Source organism: Salmo salar, chromosome ssa27, assembly GCF_905237065.1.
Source record: "Salmo salar chromosome ssa27, Ssal_v3.1, whole genome shotgun sequence".
NCBI classification, from domain to species: Eukaryota; Metazoa; Chordata; class Actinopteri; order Salmoniformes; family Salmonidae; genus Salmo; species Salmo salar.
In genome coordinates, this window is record NC_059468.1 from 24,828,210 (window position 1) to 24,843,488 (window position 15,279).

Here is a 15,279-nt window from a genome sequence, read left to right on the forward strand (position 1 = left end):
AAAGATGAATGGAGCAAAGTACAGAGAGATCCTTGATGAAAACCTGCACCAGAGTGCTCAGGACCTCAGACTGGGGCGAAGGTTTAACGTCCAACAGGACAATGACCCTAAGCACACAGCCATGACAACACAGGAGTGGCTTCGGGACAAGTCTCTGAATGTCCCTGAGTGGCCCAGCCAGAGTCCGGACTTGAACCCTATCGAACATCTCTGGAGAGACCTGAAAATAGCTCTGCAGCGACGCTCCCCATCCAACCTGACAGAGCTTGAGAAGCTCTGCAGAGAAGAATGGGAGGAACTCCCCAAATACAGGTGTGCCAAGATTGTAGCATCATACCCAAGAAGACTCAAGGATGTAATTGTTGCCAAAGTTGCTTCAACAAAGTACTGAGTAAGGGTCTGAAATAGTGGTACAACGGATCACAAAACTCACAGTTCGGATCACGGTTTTGAGTCACGGATCGGATCATTTTTTGGATCAGCAAAAAAAAAAAGGGAGATAACTATAACTTTGCTTTCCATTTATTACTTAAAGAACACTTAAAGCAAGGAACTTTTCAATGTTTAAATAAAATCTTAAAATAAAATATTCAATACTCAATTGTTAAATTAAAGTGCAATATGAGGCATGACACCTAATTCATTTAAACAATAGTGAATGAAAAACTAGCCTGTGTCCACTTCATCAAAAAAAAGGAAAGAAAGAAAGCAAAGCAGACCTGAGCTTATAACTTTAAATTATTTTTCAAAAAGATGAGGATGTCTACATAGTCTGGGGAGAGGGTAGACCTCTTTGCAGTTACTATGGAGAACACCCTCTCGCTAGGAACTGAAGTGCCAGGCATAGCCATGTGGCATCTTGCCATCATGGCAATGTGAGGGTATTTACACTCATTGCTTTTCCACCATGCTAGTGGATCACCATCCACTGGAATACTGGTCGCTGCCTTGTAGGATGCCACCTCCTCTTTGATGGTGTTGGCAAACGTCTTGCCTGTTTCCTTGCTCATAAAGGTCTCCCCGAAAAGCTCCTTCACGGCCAAATTATTTTGTGGAGGAGATGCCTCTGAGTCTGGTCCTGTCGGCTCTGTGGCTTGACCCTGCAGAAAAAATGACTTGATCTATTCAACTAACTCATTATTTATTTACATATTTCATAGAACTATAATTGTGGCAATAACATTTAATATAAGCCATTGTAATTCCAAATCAAAAATTGATGATTCTAATAGCAATAGCATATACTAAGATTAGACTGCAGTATATTTATTATGTTAGTAATTCACTCTTATTTATTGTTTTACCTCTTCAGTGGCCACAATCTCAGTGGTGAGCTCACTGTATGTCCTCCGGTGTAGGGCAGGGTCTAGGTGAGACAGGGACTTGAACAGACAGGGACTTGAACCTTGGATCCAGTGCAGTAGATCTATGAAGGTAGTTCTGTAGATTAGGGGGTATCTGGGGTTCAGGTCCTCTCTAATGGCAGCCTTGACATCTCTAGTGATGGTGCTGTCTTCCTCACTTTGGGCCATGGATTGTAGAATCCTTGTTTTCAGAGGTAGGATCATAGACACAGACAGTGCAGATTCAGTGCTCAATTATGATATTTTCCTGTTCACAAAGATCTGGCACGATCTTCATACTGAAGTGGGTGCGCCAAGGGATTTCGTAGCGTGGCTCAAGCACTTTCATCGTATTTTAAAAGTTTTGTTTTCCACAACATAATATGGTCTCATGTCTGCAGCGATAAACATCCCAATAGATTTGGTGATGGCTTTAGTCCGGTCTGATTCTGCAGCAAAGTGCTGCTTAAATGCCGCGGTACGAAGTAGTCTCTTGGCTGAGATGGCTCCCGTCACTGACACACCAGGGTGATGACGTTTTAAATGTGTGGCCATGATCATACCGCTTTCTTGTGGCACAATGCCTACACACCTTGATGATGTTGTCCACCACCCATCTTCCGTCATCATATTTGACAGGGAAGCCAAAATGCTCCCATACATGAAACTTAGATGAAGCGAGAGGCTTTTCCAGTTCTTCAGCTCCTCCGCTAGCCATGGCTGTCACTGCTCTTTTTGCAACGCGAGCATCTAGGATTGATTCCTTAAAATTCAACATGCTCCGTTCACGTGAACAGTAAACGAAACTGCTTTAAAAAAAAAGATCAAATCAACCTTCAGGCTTCAGAGTAAAACACAGCACGCAACTGTCTTGTCTTTATCTTTTCACTGCAACTCTGCATCAACATTTAGGGAATTATTACTTTAAAAAGTAACAGCGGCAGTAAAACTGTATTTCACACTATGATGGTTAAACTTTGCAATTGATCGGCGGTTCACATGCGTGCAGAACCGTCGGGGGGGGGGTGATCTACGGAACGGATCAACTACGGTCCGTTACACCATTAGTCTGAATACTTATGTAAATGTGATATTTCCGTTTTTTATTTTTAATACATTTGCAAAGATGTCGTAATACCTGTTTTTACTTTCTCATTATGGGGTATTGTGCGTAGATTGATGGGGGATTTTTTTATTTAATACATTTTAGAATAAGACTGTAAAGTAACAAAAGGTGGAAAGGGTGAAAGGGTCTGAATACTTTCCAAATGCACTGTATTAATGTCTTTCGAAAAGAAGGATTTTCTTAGTGAAGTGAAACTGCCCCATGATGCTCTCAATCACTAGGATTATTGCATCCTGATGACAGCACAAAATAGCCCTATTAGATTATGAATAATTTGTGGGGCTGGGGAGCAGCCCCATATTACAAGACAACGGACATACCTTTATTCCTCTCTCCTCTCCTCACCTCTCCTCTCTTTATCTTGTCTCTTCTTCCCTATCCTCACATCTCTTCTACCTCTCATTGAGTTGCATAAATATACAGAATACAAGAATGAACGGCACTTAATTCTTGAATTTGATTAAACACATGCATTGGGAGAACTACCCCAACCCTGCATTCTAGATGATTAGGCTTGATTACCTGTCTAAGTGTTCCATGGTGCAGAGTACAGACCTGGTGACATGCATAACATTACAGGTTATATGATGACAGAGTAATATCTCTCCATTATAGACTTCCAGTAGTAATATCTTTCTTTGTAAGTTCTGTCCCAAATGGCACCATATTCCCTAGTGCACTACTTTTTACCAGAGCCCTAGATAGTGGACTACTTTTGACCAAAGTCCTAGCCCTGGTCAAAACTAGTGCACTATGTAGGAGTAGTGTCATTTGGGACTAAGACAATATCTCTGCCTGATAATGATGGAGATGATAAAAAAGGAGAGGGGAGGGGTGAGGGGAAGGAGATGAGGAAACATTTGCAATGTGTAAGAATATAAATGCTGGCGCATGTAGCATCGGTCAGACAAACAAGTAGCCTACCAACTTCAGCATCACTCAAGAATCACTGGACACAGCACCGACAAACAATTAACTGGGACATGACTTCTACACACTGTAAGTCTGACGTCACACTATTCTACCGTTCTACCTGGTCAAATAAACTGGGTTGTGTTTTGTATTTTATCACTCACTCCTCTCTTGCTCTCCTCCTTCATTCAGACCTCTCACTCCTCTCGGTGGTCGTGGTGATGGTAGTTAACGGGAGTCCCGTGCCCAGCGCGCCTGGTTGGACCTCTGGAGAGGAGCTCGCGGTAGAATCGTTCTCCGGTGAACCGGGCGCGCCGCCGATATGGGAGAACGTGATCAAGGTGATCAAGCTGCTCGTTCAGGAAGTGATCAACTTCCGAGACCAACAGGTGAGTTGTTTTAAATGTACTCTGTATTATATTGTAAATGGCTCTTCAAACGTTATAATTGAAAACAACAATACTAACATTGAAAATAATAATTTAAACCAATCTGAAAATTATAACTTTTATTCCTCCTTGTGTTGTAGTTTGTGGAGGAGTTTCAGAAGCCCGTGGAAGAGATGTCATCGTTCATACAGTACCAGGTCCCTTCCATCCCCACACACCTCTCCAAGACCCCCTGCTCCACCTCAAACTACAACAAGGTAAAGATAAACTTGAATGAATGGCTAAGACCTGTGTCTGGAATTAAGTCCAAATCATGAAGCCAAGGTATTCCTTTTGTGATCTAAATGAAAAATCCTAGAAATGAAAACTTGAGGCAGCATCATGCAGACATCTTTACTGGCTGACATTTTGAGTCTGGTTTCTCTCCTTCTTCCTTCCTTCTAGATGAATCTAGGGAGTATTTTTTTTAATGTATTAATTGATTGACAGTATTTGTTGTCCCCTCCTATAGGAGGCATGTCTGCAGAAGATCAGTCATGGTCTGCAGGTGTACCATGTTCTTCTCCAGCACATTAAGGCTGAATACCCACAATCCACCCTGCTCCCCTCTGTCATGCACCAGACTACTGTCCTGATAGGCTTGTTCAAAGACAAGGTTTGTAATAGTAATATTATGTTATAATACTACTTAAATACAATCAGTATACTACTTAAAGGTGCAATCTGCAGTTGAAACAATAACAAACCTCCTCACCGCCACTGTTTTGGTAAAGAGCTGAGGGATGGGCCTGGAGAAATGTAACTATCAAATTCATAGACAGAGCTATGGATGCAAGGACTGACCATCCATGATATCAAAATGAAATTGAATCATTTTTTTTTTATTATTATTTTTACAAACATTGGAGTAAGAAAGGACTACATATCATTTATTTATAGGTCCTAAATGGATATAGCAACTGCAGATTGCCCCTTTAAATACCCTTTTCTTTAGAAAGCTGACTTTCATTCTGGGCAGATTTTCCCAGACTTGCTTTAGTTCCACCAGATACCTAGGATTTAGCACAATCTTGTGGCACACAGATTACCTAATGTATTGTCTCTTTCTCCAGATGAAGGTTGCTGAGGTGGTAGAGGACCTGTCTGCCAGTGAGAGGGAGCGTGTGCTGGGTGAGGTGTCTACAGGGACAGAGTGGGAGAGGAAGACCAGCGTTCACGCCATCCTTAGGGAACTACGTCACTTCCTGGTCGACACCAAGAAAGCCCTCCGCGCATGGGGAAGAGGGGCGAAGGCTGCCAGTAACCATGACATCACTATGGTGGGCAGAGGTGTGTTAGATCAGGCTTGGAGTAAAAACCTGCACTGATGTCTTATTCTCTTAATCAGCTGTTTATTTTTATTTATTGAATGTAATACTTGACTGAACTACAAAACAAAGTTATTTATTTATTTGTGTATTTATGGTTGAGATGAAAAATGTATTGAATTGATTTAATCGGATTAATTTATTTCATCCCGAGCAGCTTTGTGCCTCTTGTACCGAACATTCGAGAAACTGGTTATAAAAATACATATTTATATATTTTTTATAGCAAATAGTGTTATTTATTTTCACACAAATGGAGTCAATGTATTTTTCTAATGATGACATGTTGATGGATTTCAAGCGCAGACTTAAATGTATCTCTAAGTGCCTTTACAGTACATTAGAGACTACATTGATTGTGACTACTACTAGTTTGATCGTTGTAGCCTTCAATTGTCCAATTAACAACCAACCATATTAGCAAACTTATTTCATTTCAAACTTCACATTTCTCTAGTATAGGCTACTTATCGTAATAAACGATAACAGCAAAATGCCTGCGATAAGTGATCAGTATGGTCGGTGTCGATAATTGTCAGTTCATCTTCTCAGCTCTAACTGTGACAAATGTTTTGGATATAAAGAGGAATAATAAATGGTATCTGAGAGAATAGCGAAATGTGTTGCTCCTATGTTGTTCACCAAACATTGTTTCAATTAGATGGTTATTCTCACAACATGTAGTCATCACAACAAAACATTTCAATTTCCACTTATCGGTAGGTGTCATTTTGTCAGCAAGACGCATACATTAATTCAGGCAACAAGAGTTTATTGACTCAATGACAATCGCCGAATGTCATTACACTTTTTGGTACTTTTTAACAGATCCCTTTTTCCATTCATCAAACGGCACGAGTGCAGAGTGCATGGAATTATTTGAGTAGACAAACATGCGAAGGTAGCCTATTTTAAGTTGTTTGACAGTAGCTAGGTTTCCATCCAACTGGAGAGATTTCATTTTCCCACCAGTGGTGTTTTTCACTTAAGTTCTCATATACTGAATAAAAATCTAAAGTTCAATGTGTTTCCATCGCATTTTCAACTCCACCGATAGTTTTGTCACAAAAACTGTTGCGTTAAATAGCAAATGTGCCCACTCTGGTCTGGGGTCATGCGCTCTAGCCAAAAACTCGCAGATACAGTGCGGGTAGGCTAGTCTACATGATGAGAAATTGATGAAATTAATTAGGGGGAAAAAAACGAATCTACACACAATACCCCATAATGACAGGAAATACAGGTTTTTAGATTTTTTTTTCAAAATACATTTTTTTATTGATGAAGTATATCAAATTTACAGAAGTATTCAGACCCTTTACTCAGTACTTTGTTGAGGCACCTTTGGCAGCGATTACAGCCTTGAGACTTCTTGGGCATGACACTACAAGCTTGGCACACCTGTATTTGGGGAGTTTCTCCCATTCTTCTCTGCAGATCCTCTCAAGTTCTGTCAGGTTGGATGGGGAGCGTCGCTGCACAGTTATTTTCAGGTCTCTCCAGAGATGTTTGATTGGGTTCAAGTCCAGGCTCTGGCTGGGCCACTCAAGGACATTCAGAGACTTGTCCCGAAGCCACTTCTGCATTGTCTTGGCTGTGTGCTTAGGGTCATTGTCCAGTTGAAAGGTGAACCTTCGCCCCAGTCTGAGGTCCAGAGCGTTCTGGAGCAGGTTTTCATCAAGGATCCTCTTTGTTCTTTGCTCCATTCATCTTTCCCTCAACCCTGTCTAGTCTCCCAGTCCCTGAAAAACATCCCCACAGCATGATGCTGCCACCACGCTTCACCGTGGGAATGGTGCCAGGTTTCCTCCAGAGGTGACGCTTGGCATTCAGGCCAAAAAGTTCAATCTTCGTTTCATCAGACCAGAGAATCTTGTCTCTCATGGTCAGAGTCCTTTAGGTGCCTTTTGGCTAACTCCAAGCAGACTGTCATGTGACTTTTACTGAGGAATGGCTTCCATCCGGCCACTTTACCATAAAGGCCTGATTGGTGGAGTGCTGCAGAGATGGCTGTCCTTCTGGAAGGTTCTCCCATCTCCACAGAGGAACTCTGGAGCTCTGTCAGTGACCATCGGGTTCTTGGTCATCTCCCTGACCAAGGCCCTTCTCCCCCGATTGCTCAGTTTGGCCGGACGGCCAGGTGTAGGAAGAGTCTTGGTGGTTCCAAACGTCTTCCATTTAAGAATGATGGAAGCCACTGTGTTCTTGGGGACCTTCAATGCTACAGAATTTTTTTGGTACCCTTCCCCAGATCTGTGCCTCAACACAATCCTGTCTCGGAGCTCTACGGACAATTCCTTCCACCTCATGGTTTTTGCTCTGACATGCACTGTCAACTGTGGGACCGTATATAGACAGGTGTGTGCCTTTCCAAATCATGTCCAATCAATTGAATTTACCACAGGTGTTCTCCAATCAATTTGTTGACACATCTCAAGGATGATCAATGGAAACAGGATGTACCTGAGCTCAAATTTCAAGTCTCATGGCTAAGGGTTTGAATAAGTTTTTTTTTTATTACATTTGCAAACATTTCTAAAAACCTGTTTTCGCTTTGTCATCATGGGGTATTGTGTGTAGCTTGATGAAGGAAACAAATGATTTAATCCATTTTAGAATAAGGCTGTAACATAACAAAATGTGAAAAAAGTCAAGGGTCTGAATACTTTCCGAATGTACTGTAAGTTATTTCATCTGTAGCCTAATAAAAATGCACTTTTTCCCAAGTCATAGTTGGAGGACCACACACCATGTCATCCCGTGACTCCAAGTTTACCTCAATATGATGGGTTATCATATAAATATTTGCACATAAAGGCATTTCCACCACCATTTCTCACATAATTAATTTTACAGACACAAAAAGGATCACACTGTCTAGTGTATTTTGCTTTGTCGACATTTGGAAAGTTGACCGACAAATGTTTTATTTCCATCAGGCCAGTCAGGACATTTTTTACCCGACATGTACTTTACCCCCATAAAAAGGTTGGATGGAAACATGGTTAATAAGATGAAAACGTCATGACTGGTTGTGTTAATGAGAAATTAAAAAGGTAAATGTCAATTTTTTTACCGTTTAATGGATGTCTTTGGGCTACTATTAGGCCCATAAAAATGTATAGGAGGTTCCATGAAAAAAATAGAATGTCACGGTATAATTCGAGAATCAAACCACCAGAGAATCAAAACAAACAAACAGTCATCTTCTCTCTAAAGGTGATTTATAGACAAACTCAGGTCCATTTTCAACCAACAGGCAGACATTTTATACAGGATCATTTAAGGTAAACAGACAAACACAGATCCATCACCAAATGAAAAGACAACAAGGTTTTACATGTTTCCAAACTGAGAGGAAACAAAATGAGAGAAAAACGGTCCGTCACCAAGCAGTAAAGGTGCAGTTTCAGAATAAGATGTCCATCACGCCATTTGGTGTTTCAGAGTGAGAGGGAATTCAGCGCTTCAGGTCTCCGACCCAAACGTGAAGTGACAAACAAAGTTCCAACCAGCCTAAAATATATGGGCCATATAGAAATTGGTGAGGGAAAGATTGCATCCACTTCCGTGGTGACAGCTGGGAGTCACATGACCATTGTGGGAGGAGATGATTGGGTGGGTCAGGGTTGTCCTCAGCCCCACAGCAGACTGGAAGAGAGAAAACAAGGTCAGAGGTTATATTTGTCTTAATGGTATGGCCAGAGATGGTGGAGAAAGCAAGACACCCCACTTCCTCATCTAGGGGGTACCACAGGATGAGACATCTCACTGGCAATTTTTTTCTGGCCGGGACAGGTGGGCACAATAAGTAGACCAGAGCCCTCTCTCGCGTGAGCATGCCAGATATTATTGAGGAACCATGAGATCACACAGGAAAAGCAGGCTCACACATGAGTAGAAACGCCCAATTACACATACAGGAACCATAACCATTTCTTTCAATGGTAAACGGCCTGAGTAAAACTATCTATTCCCTATATAAATGCACTACTTTGACCAGAGCCATGGCACACCATTCCTTACGTATTTAACTACTTTGACCAGCGTCATGATACCGTATTCAAATCAAATCAAACTTTGTCACATGCGCCGAATACAACAAGTGTTGACCTTACCGTGAAATGCTTACTTACAACCCCTTAACCAACAGTGCAGTTCAAGAAGTGTTAAGAACATATTTACCAAATAAACTAAAGTAAAACAATAACACAAAGTAGAACAATAACGAGGCGAGCATAAAAGGCATTAAGCTCGTCTGGTAGACTTGAGCAGCTCGCGGCTGGGTTTCCCTTTGTAGTCCGTAATAGTTTTCAAATCCTGCCACATTCTACAAGTGTCGGAGTCGGTGTAGTAGGATTCAATCTTAATCGTGCATTGACGCTTTGCTTGTTTGATGGTTCGTCGGAGGGCATGGCGGGATTTCTTATAGGCGTCCGGATTAGTGTCCCTCTCCTTGAAAGTGGCAGCTTTAGCCTTTAGCTCGATGCGGATGTTGCCTATATTCCATGGCTTCTGGTTGGGATATGTACATACGGTCACTGTGAGGACAACGTTGTCGATGCACTTATTGATGAAGCCGATGACCGAGGTGGTGTACTCCTCAATGCTATTGGATGAATCCCGGAACATATTCCAGTCTGTGCTAGCAAAACAGTCCTGTAGTGTAGCATCCACGTCATCTGACCACTTCCCTATTGAGCGAGTCACTGGTACTTCCTGCTTTAATTTCTGCTTGTAAGCAGGAATCAGGAGGATAGAATTATGGTCAGATTTGCCAAATGGAGGGCAGGGGAGAGCTTTGTATGCATCTCTGTGTGTGGAGTAAAGGTGGTCTAGAGTTATTTTTCTGGTAAAACTAATTTCAGTTTGCCTGCATTAAAGTCCCTGGCCACTAGGAGCACCACTTCTGGATGAGCATTTTCTTGTTTGCTTATGGCCTTATACGGTTGGTTGAGTGAGGTCTTGGTGCCAGCATCGGTCTGTGGTGGTAAATAGACAGCTACGAATAATATAGATGAGAACTCTTGGTAGATAGTGTGGTCTACAGCTTATCATAAGGTACTCTACCTCAGGCGAGCAATACCTTGAGACTTCTTTAATATTAGACATCGTGCACCAGCTGTTATTGACAAATAGATACACATCCCCACCACTCATCTTACCAGACGTAGATTCTCTGTTCTGCCGGTGCATTGAAAATACCTCCAGCTCTATATTATCCGTGTCGTCGTTCAGCCACGACTCGTGAAACATAATATATTACTGTTCTTAATGTCCCGTTGATAGGATAATCGTAGGTCATCAATTTTATTTTCCATTGATTGCATGTTAGCAAGTAGTATTGATGGCAATGGGAGTTTACTCCCTTGGCTACTGATTCTCAAAAGGCAGCCTGATCTGCGTCCTCTTTTCCTCGTCTTTTCTTCACGCAAATGACGGGGATCTGGGCCTGTTCCCGGCAGAGCAGTATATTTTTCTTGTCTGACTCATTAAAGGAAAAAGCTTCTTCCAGTTCGTGGTGAGTAATCCCAGTTCTGATGTCCAGAAGTTACTTTCGGTCATAAGAGACGGTAGCAGCAACACTATGTACAAAATAAGTACCCCAAAATTTTTTAACAATGCAAAAAAACGAACAAAATAGCACCACTGGTTACGGCATGTAAAACATCAGCCAACTTAACATTCCCTATATCAGATGGCCAAACCAAAAACAGACAGACACACACAGTGATGGACCGACAGACACAGCGCACCTCAGGATGTTGGGCTCCGGCATACCAGGATCCCCCCCTCGTGCAAAACCTGTCAATCAAAAACAAAAGAGCAGAGATGAAGAGAAGAAAATCGTTGTAGAAACATTAATTGCACTCCTGAGCTTCGTATTTCAAAGCCTGCGTAACGTGACGTCTGTTCGTATCAGAGCGGTTTTCCAATAAAACCGTCTCCATCATATCCTCTGACTCAAACACAAGTGATGTAGTTATCGGGCATCAGTAGAGTGTTCCTGAGAAGAGGTGAACATGCGTGTTGAGTGGCCAGCACTTGACGTGTCATAACATTCTGAACTGGAGCTTCAGACGGACACCTTTGGGATTTCCCCACCCCTCTCTCTCTCCCCATCTATTCGTCCACCCCAATCCCTCCCTCCCGTTTCCCCTCTCTCTCTCCCGTTTCCCCTCTCTCTTATCCCTTTTGGCCAGCAGTTCTCCCTGTGGTCCAATAAAGATGTCCGGGAAGGAAACTGAATGTTGGAACTGACTACCCTAATAGCTAAGACATATTGCAAAGATGAACGGCTAAAAGCTGTGGGTGTCAACGAATGGTGGCGATTAAACATCTAGAATCTTCGGGAAATTAACTGATTATGACAGCCAATCTTCTGGTCAGAAGCGATAGGACAGCCACCCGGTGCTTCTGACTGTTCAGGGTTGGGTAAATTGTAGGTCTTAGAGACTAAACACATCAGGGTTGGGTAGATTGTAGGTGTTAGAGACTAAACACATCAGGGTTGGGTAGATTGTAGGTGTTAGAGACTAAACACATCAGGGTTGGGTAGATTGTAGGTCTTAGAGACTAAACACATCAGGGTTGGGTAAATTGTAGGTGTTAGAGACTAAACACATCAGGGTTGGGTAGATTGTAGGTGTTAGAGACTAAACACATCAGGGTTGGGTAGATTGTAGGTGTTAGAGACTAAACACATCAGGGTTGGGTAAATTGTAGGTGTTAGAGACTAAACACATCAGGGTTGGGTAGATTGTAGGTGTTAGAGACTAAACACATCAGGGTTGGGTAGATTGTAGGTGTTAGAGACTAAACACATCAGGGTTGGGTAGATTGTAGGTGTTAGAGACTAAACACATCAGGGTTGGGTAAATTGTAGGTGTTAGAGACTAAACACATCAGGGTTGGGTAAATTGTAGGTGTTAGAGACTAAACACATCAGGGTTGGGTAAATTGTAGGTGTTAGAGACTAAACACATCAGGGTTGGGTAGATTGTAGGTCTTAGAGACTAAACACATCAGGGTTGGATAAATTGTAGGTCTTAGAGACTAAACACATCAGGGTTGGGGTCAGCTCAAATTTAAGTCAGTCAATTCAGGAAGTAAACTGAAATTCCAATTCAATAATTGAAAAAAAATGGCTTCTCAAACCCAAAATTGAGAAAATATGGAAAATCTTTGAAATTCATTAGTTCATTTCGAATTCAAATCACTTCCTGCATTGATTGGCTTAAATTCAAACTGACCCCAACCCTGGTGTTTAGCCTCCAATACCTACTATTGGACCTGAGAGAGGGGGGAGGGGAAAAGACAATAGCAGCAATGCTCTATGTGTCAACTCATCATAAGTCACATTTCTGTTAATGCAACACTCCATTGACTCATGTCAGAATATTGCATCAGCGTCCTCATTCCTTACACATTTAGACATTTTGGGTTTCCCCATCACTTTCTCTGAAGATAGTTAGCGTATGTGTACTGTGTAGCCATGCCAGCTTGTGGGAGACACTCAGGGTTTCCCCAGTGTAATCATCTCCCTCCCAGAGAAGCTGTAACTATTTCCTTCCTACCCTGGAGCTAAATGGAAATACTGATCAGGTACCGAAACTGGCAGGGTCCTCCGTGGCCTAGCATTAACATTAGCCTGTAGCAGGTTGATGACAAGAGCAATCTGCACTGGTCTATGAATACAGGTCATCTCACACACACACACACACACACACACACACACACACACACACACACACACACACACACACACACACACAGAGAGAGAAAGTAGGGATGCAGTTAGAGGGAGAGGGGTAGAAAGTGAGAACATTTTTTGTCATTTAGCAGACGCTCTTATCCAGAGCGACTTACAGTAGTGAATGCATACATTTTTTTTCCCCCTCCGTATTCCCCGTGGGAATCGAACCCACAACCCTGGCGTTGCAAACACCATACTCTACCAATTGAGCCACACGGGACTGAAGGCAGTAGGAGAGGTTGAAGACAGAAAGAAGTAGACAGAGGGGTTGAGGGACAGAAGGCAGAAAGTCGGGCTCACAGTCTCATGAGGTAGCCCTGCTTGCGACTTAAAAATCAGTCTCACCCTCGACACAAGAAGGAATTTCCTATTGGGATAACACAGCGTTTCTCAAACTTGGTCCTGGGGAACCCATCGAGTGAACATTTTCTTGTTTTCTCCCCTAGCACTACACAGCTGATTCAAATAAGGGTAAACCCATTTGAATTCAATCACTTTTTGAAGGCTTCTTTTGAGCTTCACCAAACCTTCCATACCCACAGTAGAAGCGCTCATAAAGTGACTTTTTGGACCTGAATGCCAAAATATTTGAGAGATAAAGGGGCTGAAAGTTGACCCATTTTGCATACCCAACCATACCATAAGAGATCCACGTCTTCATCACTGGAAAAGATAGATGGTTGTCAAAGTATTTTATAAGTTCTGGGGGAAAAATGTATATTTTGTTTTATAAAATTGACCTTTTCTCCTTTGACATTCAACGTTGATTCATTTAAAACGTCACTGGTGTACCAGCTAATTTGCAGTGGTCTGAAGGTATGTCAATTCTATGAAGTCTATTTCTATGATTGAAATGACACCTACCCTGTATTCAAGAGCATGTTGTCTCTCAACTGGCACAACACAAAAACCTCAGATGATGTGAAATAGGGTCTAAGCAACAACATATGCTAATATGAAAAAAATCTGAGTTTACACGTTTTTAGATTATTGACATTAAAAGGTTTAAAAATGACTATAATAAAATAGTTTGACAACACTAAGTTTTTAAATGATATCAAACTTAACCGTTTATATTTTCCAGTGATGAAGACAGATTTCTCATGGTATGGTGGGGTATGCAAAGCGGACACCTTTTTGAGCCCCTTTAATCTCCTGAATGTTTTGCCCTTCAAGTCCACCTCTTCAATGGGCAAACGTATCGAAATTTGTTTAAATATAAAGGGATGCTGTCAAAAAGTGATTGAATTCAAATTGATGTACCCATAGTCAACTCATCAAGTTTCGATTATTTTTATCAGCTCTGTAGCGCTAGGGCAAACGTTTGGGAAACGCTGGGCTTTTATGGTTAAGACTTTGGTTTCTCCTGTGGGAGACCTCAGATCTCACCCGAGAAACACGCAAAAGTCGTACAAACACACCGACCAACAGCAGGAGTCCCAAATGTGTGTTTTGCCTAATTGTAGTTAGTTAGCTTCCCTTGACAGCTGGGGTGTTACTGCGGTAGCTAATTCTGGAAATGTCTCACTGGCTTCGTTTCCCCATTCACACCACTGGCTATGATCACTGACCACTGTGAGTTAGCTGTGGTTTAGCTGTTACATAACAGAGTCCCTGTGTCACACTATGGCCACAAATCTCCATACATTTTCGGACGTAGTTTAGCTAACCGAAATTGGGAAAAACATACAGCTCTATATGCAATTCCAAATGCATGCAGTGGTCGCGTTACACAAACGAGGTTCCCCTAACTTGAATTTGTTCATCATAAACAAATCTCAACCTTGCTACCTATAGCTAGCAACATATCACAACAGTACACATACTGTCACTTGGACATATCCCCCTACCCGAACTGCTATCATGCTAAGCTAACCGACTTGCCACATACTGACCAAGGTAGAGCACCGTGGGGATGAAACCCCAGCGGATGACGAACTGTCCGGCCTGAAACACCGTCTGCAGCCGCTGCTTGGTCTCTTTGCTGAGCTTCGCCATGGTAGCTAGTTGGTTCACTGGTTCTGGTTCTGAAGGACGTGAAAAAGAGGAAGCCGACGCATGGCCGTAAAGCGAGGCAGATTTTTGCGATAGTTGGTTCAATCCGAAATATGACGAGCGCCACTTTGTGGACGCATTGGGAAATGTTAATCTGAGCCTACAGTAGCAAACTCATACTTAAATCAACATTACGCCTAAAATGATCATAAATACACATAAATGCATACATACACATAAAATGGCTGCATACTTTCACTCAGATGTTTTGGATTGAGAGCCATCATGTTAGGATGATTGTTTTTGCGTTTACTCTCCTTGTGTTCTCACAAGGACGGTAAATCAAGGAAAATTGAGACAAGTGGGAAGAGGACAAAGGCTATTTTAGGGT

General features: G+C 42.1%; 3 protein-coding genes across 3 annotated transcripts; 1 reads left to right on the forward strand and 2 right to left on the reverse strand.

Annotated features, from left to right (window-relative positions):
• Positions 1-507: 507 nt before the first annotated feature.
• LOC106588798 (zinc finger BED domain-containing protein DAYSLEEPER-like) lies at positions 508-2,141 on the reverse strand. The gene is made up of 2 exons (XM_014178232.2): positions 1,305-2,141; positions 508-1,100 (listed from the first exon to the last, which is right to left on the reverse strand). The coding sequence occupies exons 1-2, from the start codon at positions 1,566-1,568 to the stop codon at positions 726-728; spliced, it is 639 nt and encodes a 212-aa protein (XP_014033707.1). The 5' UTR covers positions 1,569-2,141; the 3' UTR covers positions 508-725.
• Positions 2,142-3,306: 1,165 nt separating this feature from the next.
• LOC106588787 (interleukin-6) lies at positions 3,307-5,752 on the forward strand. Its single transcript, XM_014178212.2, has 5 exons — positions 3,307-3,468; positions 3,574-3,770; positions 3,911-4,027; positions 4,282-4,425; positions 4,883-5,752. The coding sequence occupies exons 1-5, from the start codon at positions 3,351-3,353 to the stop codon at positions 5,135-5,137; spliced, it is 831 nt and encodes a 276-aa protein (XP_014033687.1). The 5' UTR covers positions 3,307-3,350; the 3' UTR covers positions 5,138-5,752.
• Positions 5,753-8,018: 2,266 nt separating this feature from the next.
• tomm7 (translocase of outer mitochondrial membrane 7 homolog (yeast)) lies at positions 8,019-14,991 on the reverse strand. Its single transcript, XM_014178233.2, has 3 exons — positions 14,789-14,991; positions 10,894-10,942; positions 8,019-8,788 (listed from the first exon to the last, which is right to left on the reverse strand). Exons 1-3 carry the CDS (start codon positions 14,889-14,891, stop codon positions 8,773-8,775), a joined length of 168 nt encoding a protein of 55 aa, XP_014033708.1. The 5' UTR covers positions 14,892-14,991; the 3' UTR covers positions 8,019-8,772.
• Between the last annotated feature and the right edge of the window lie 288 nt (positions 14,992-15,279).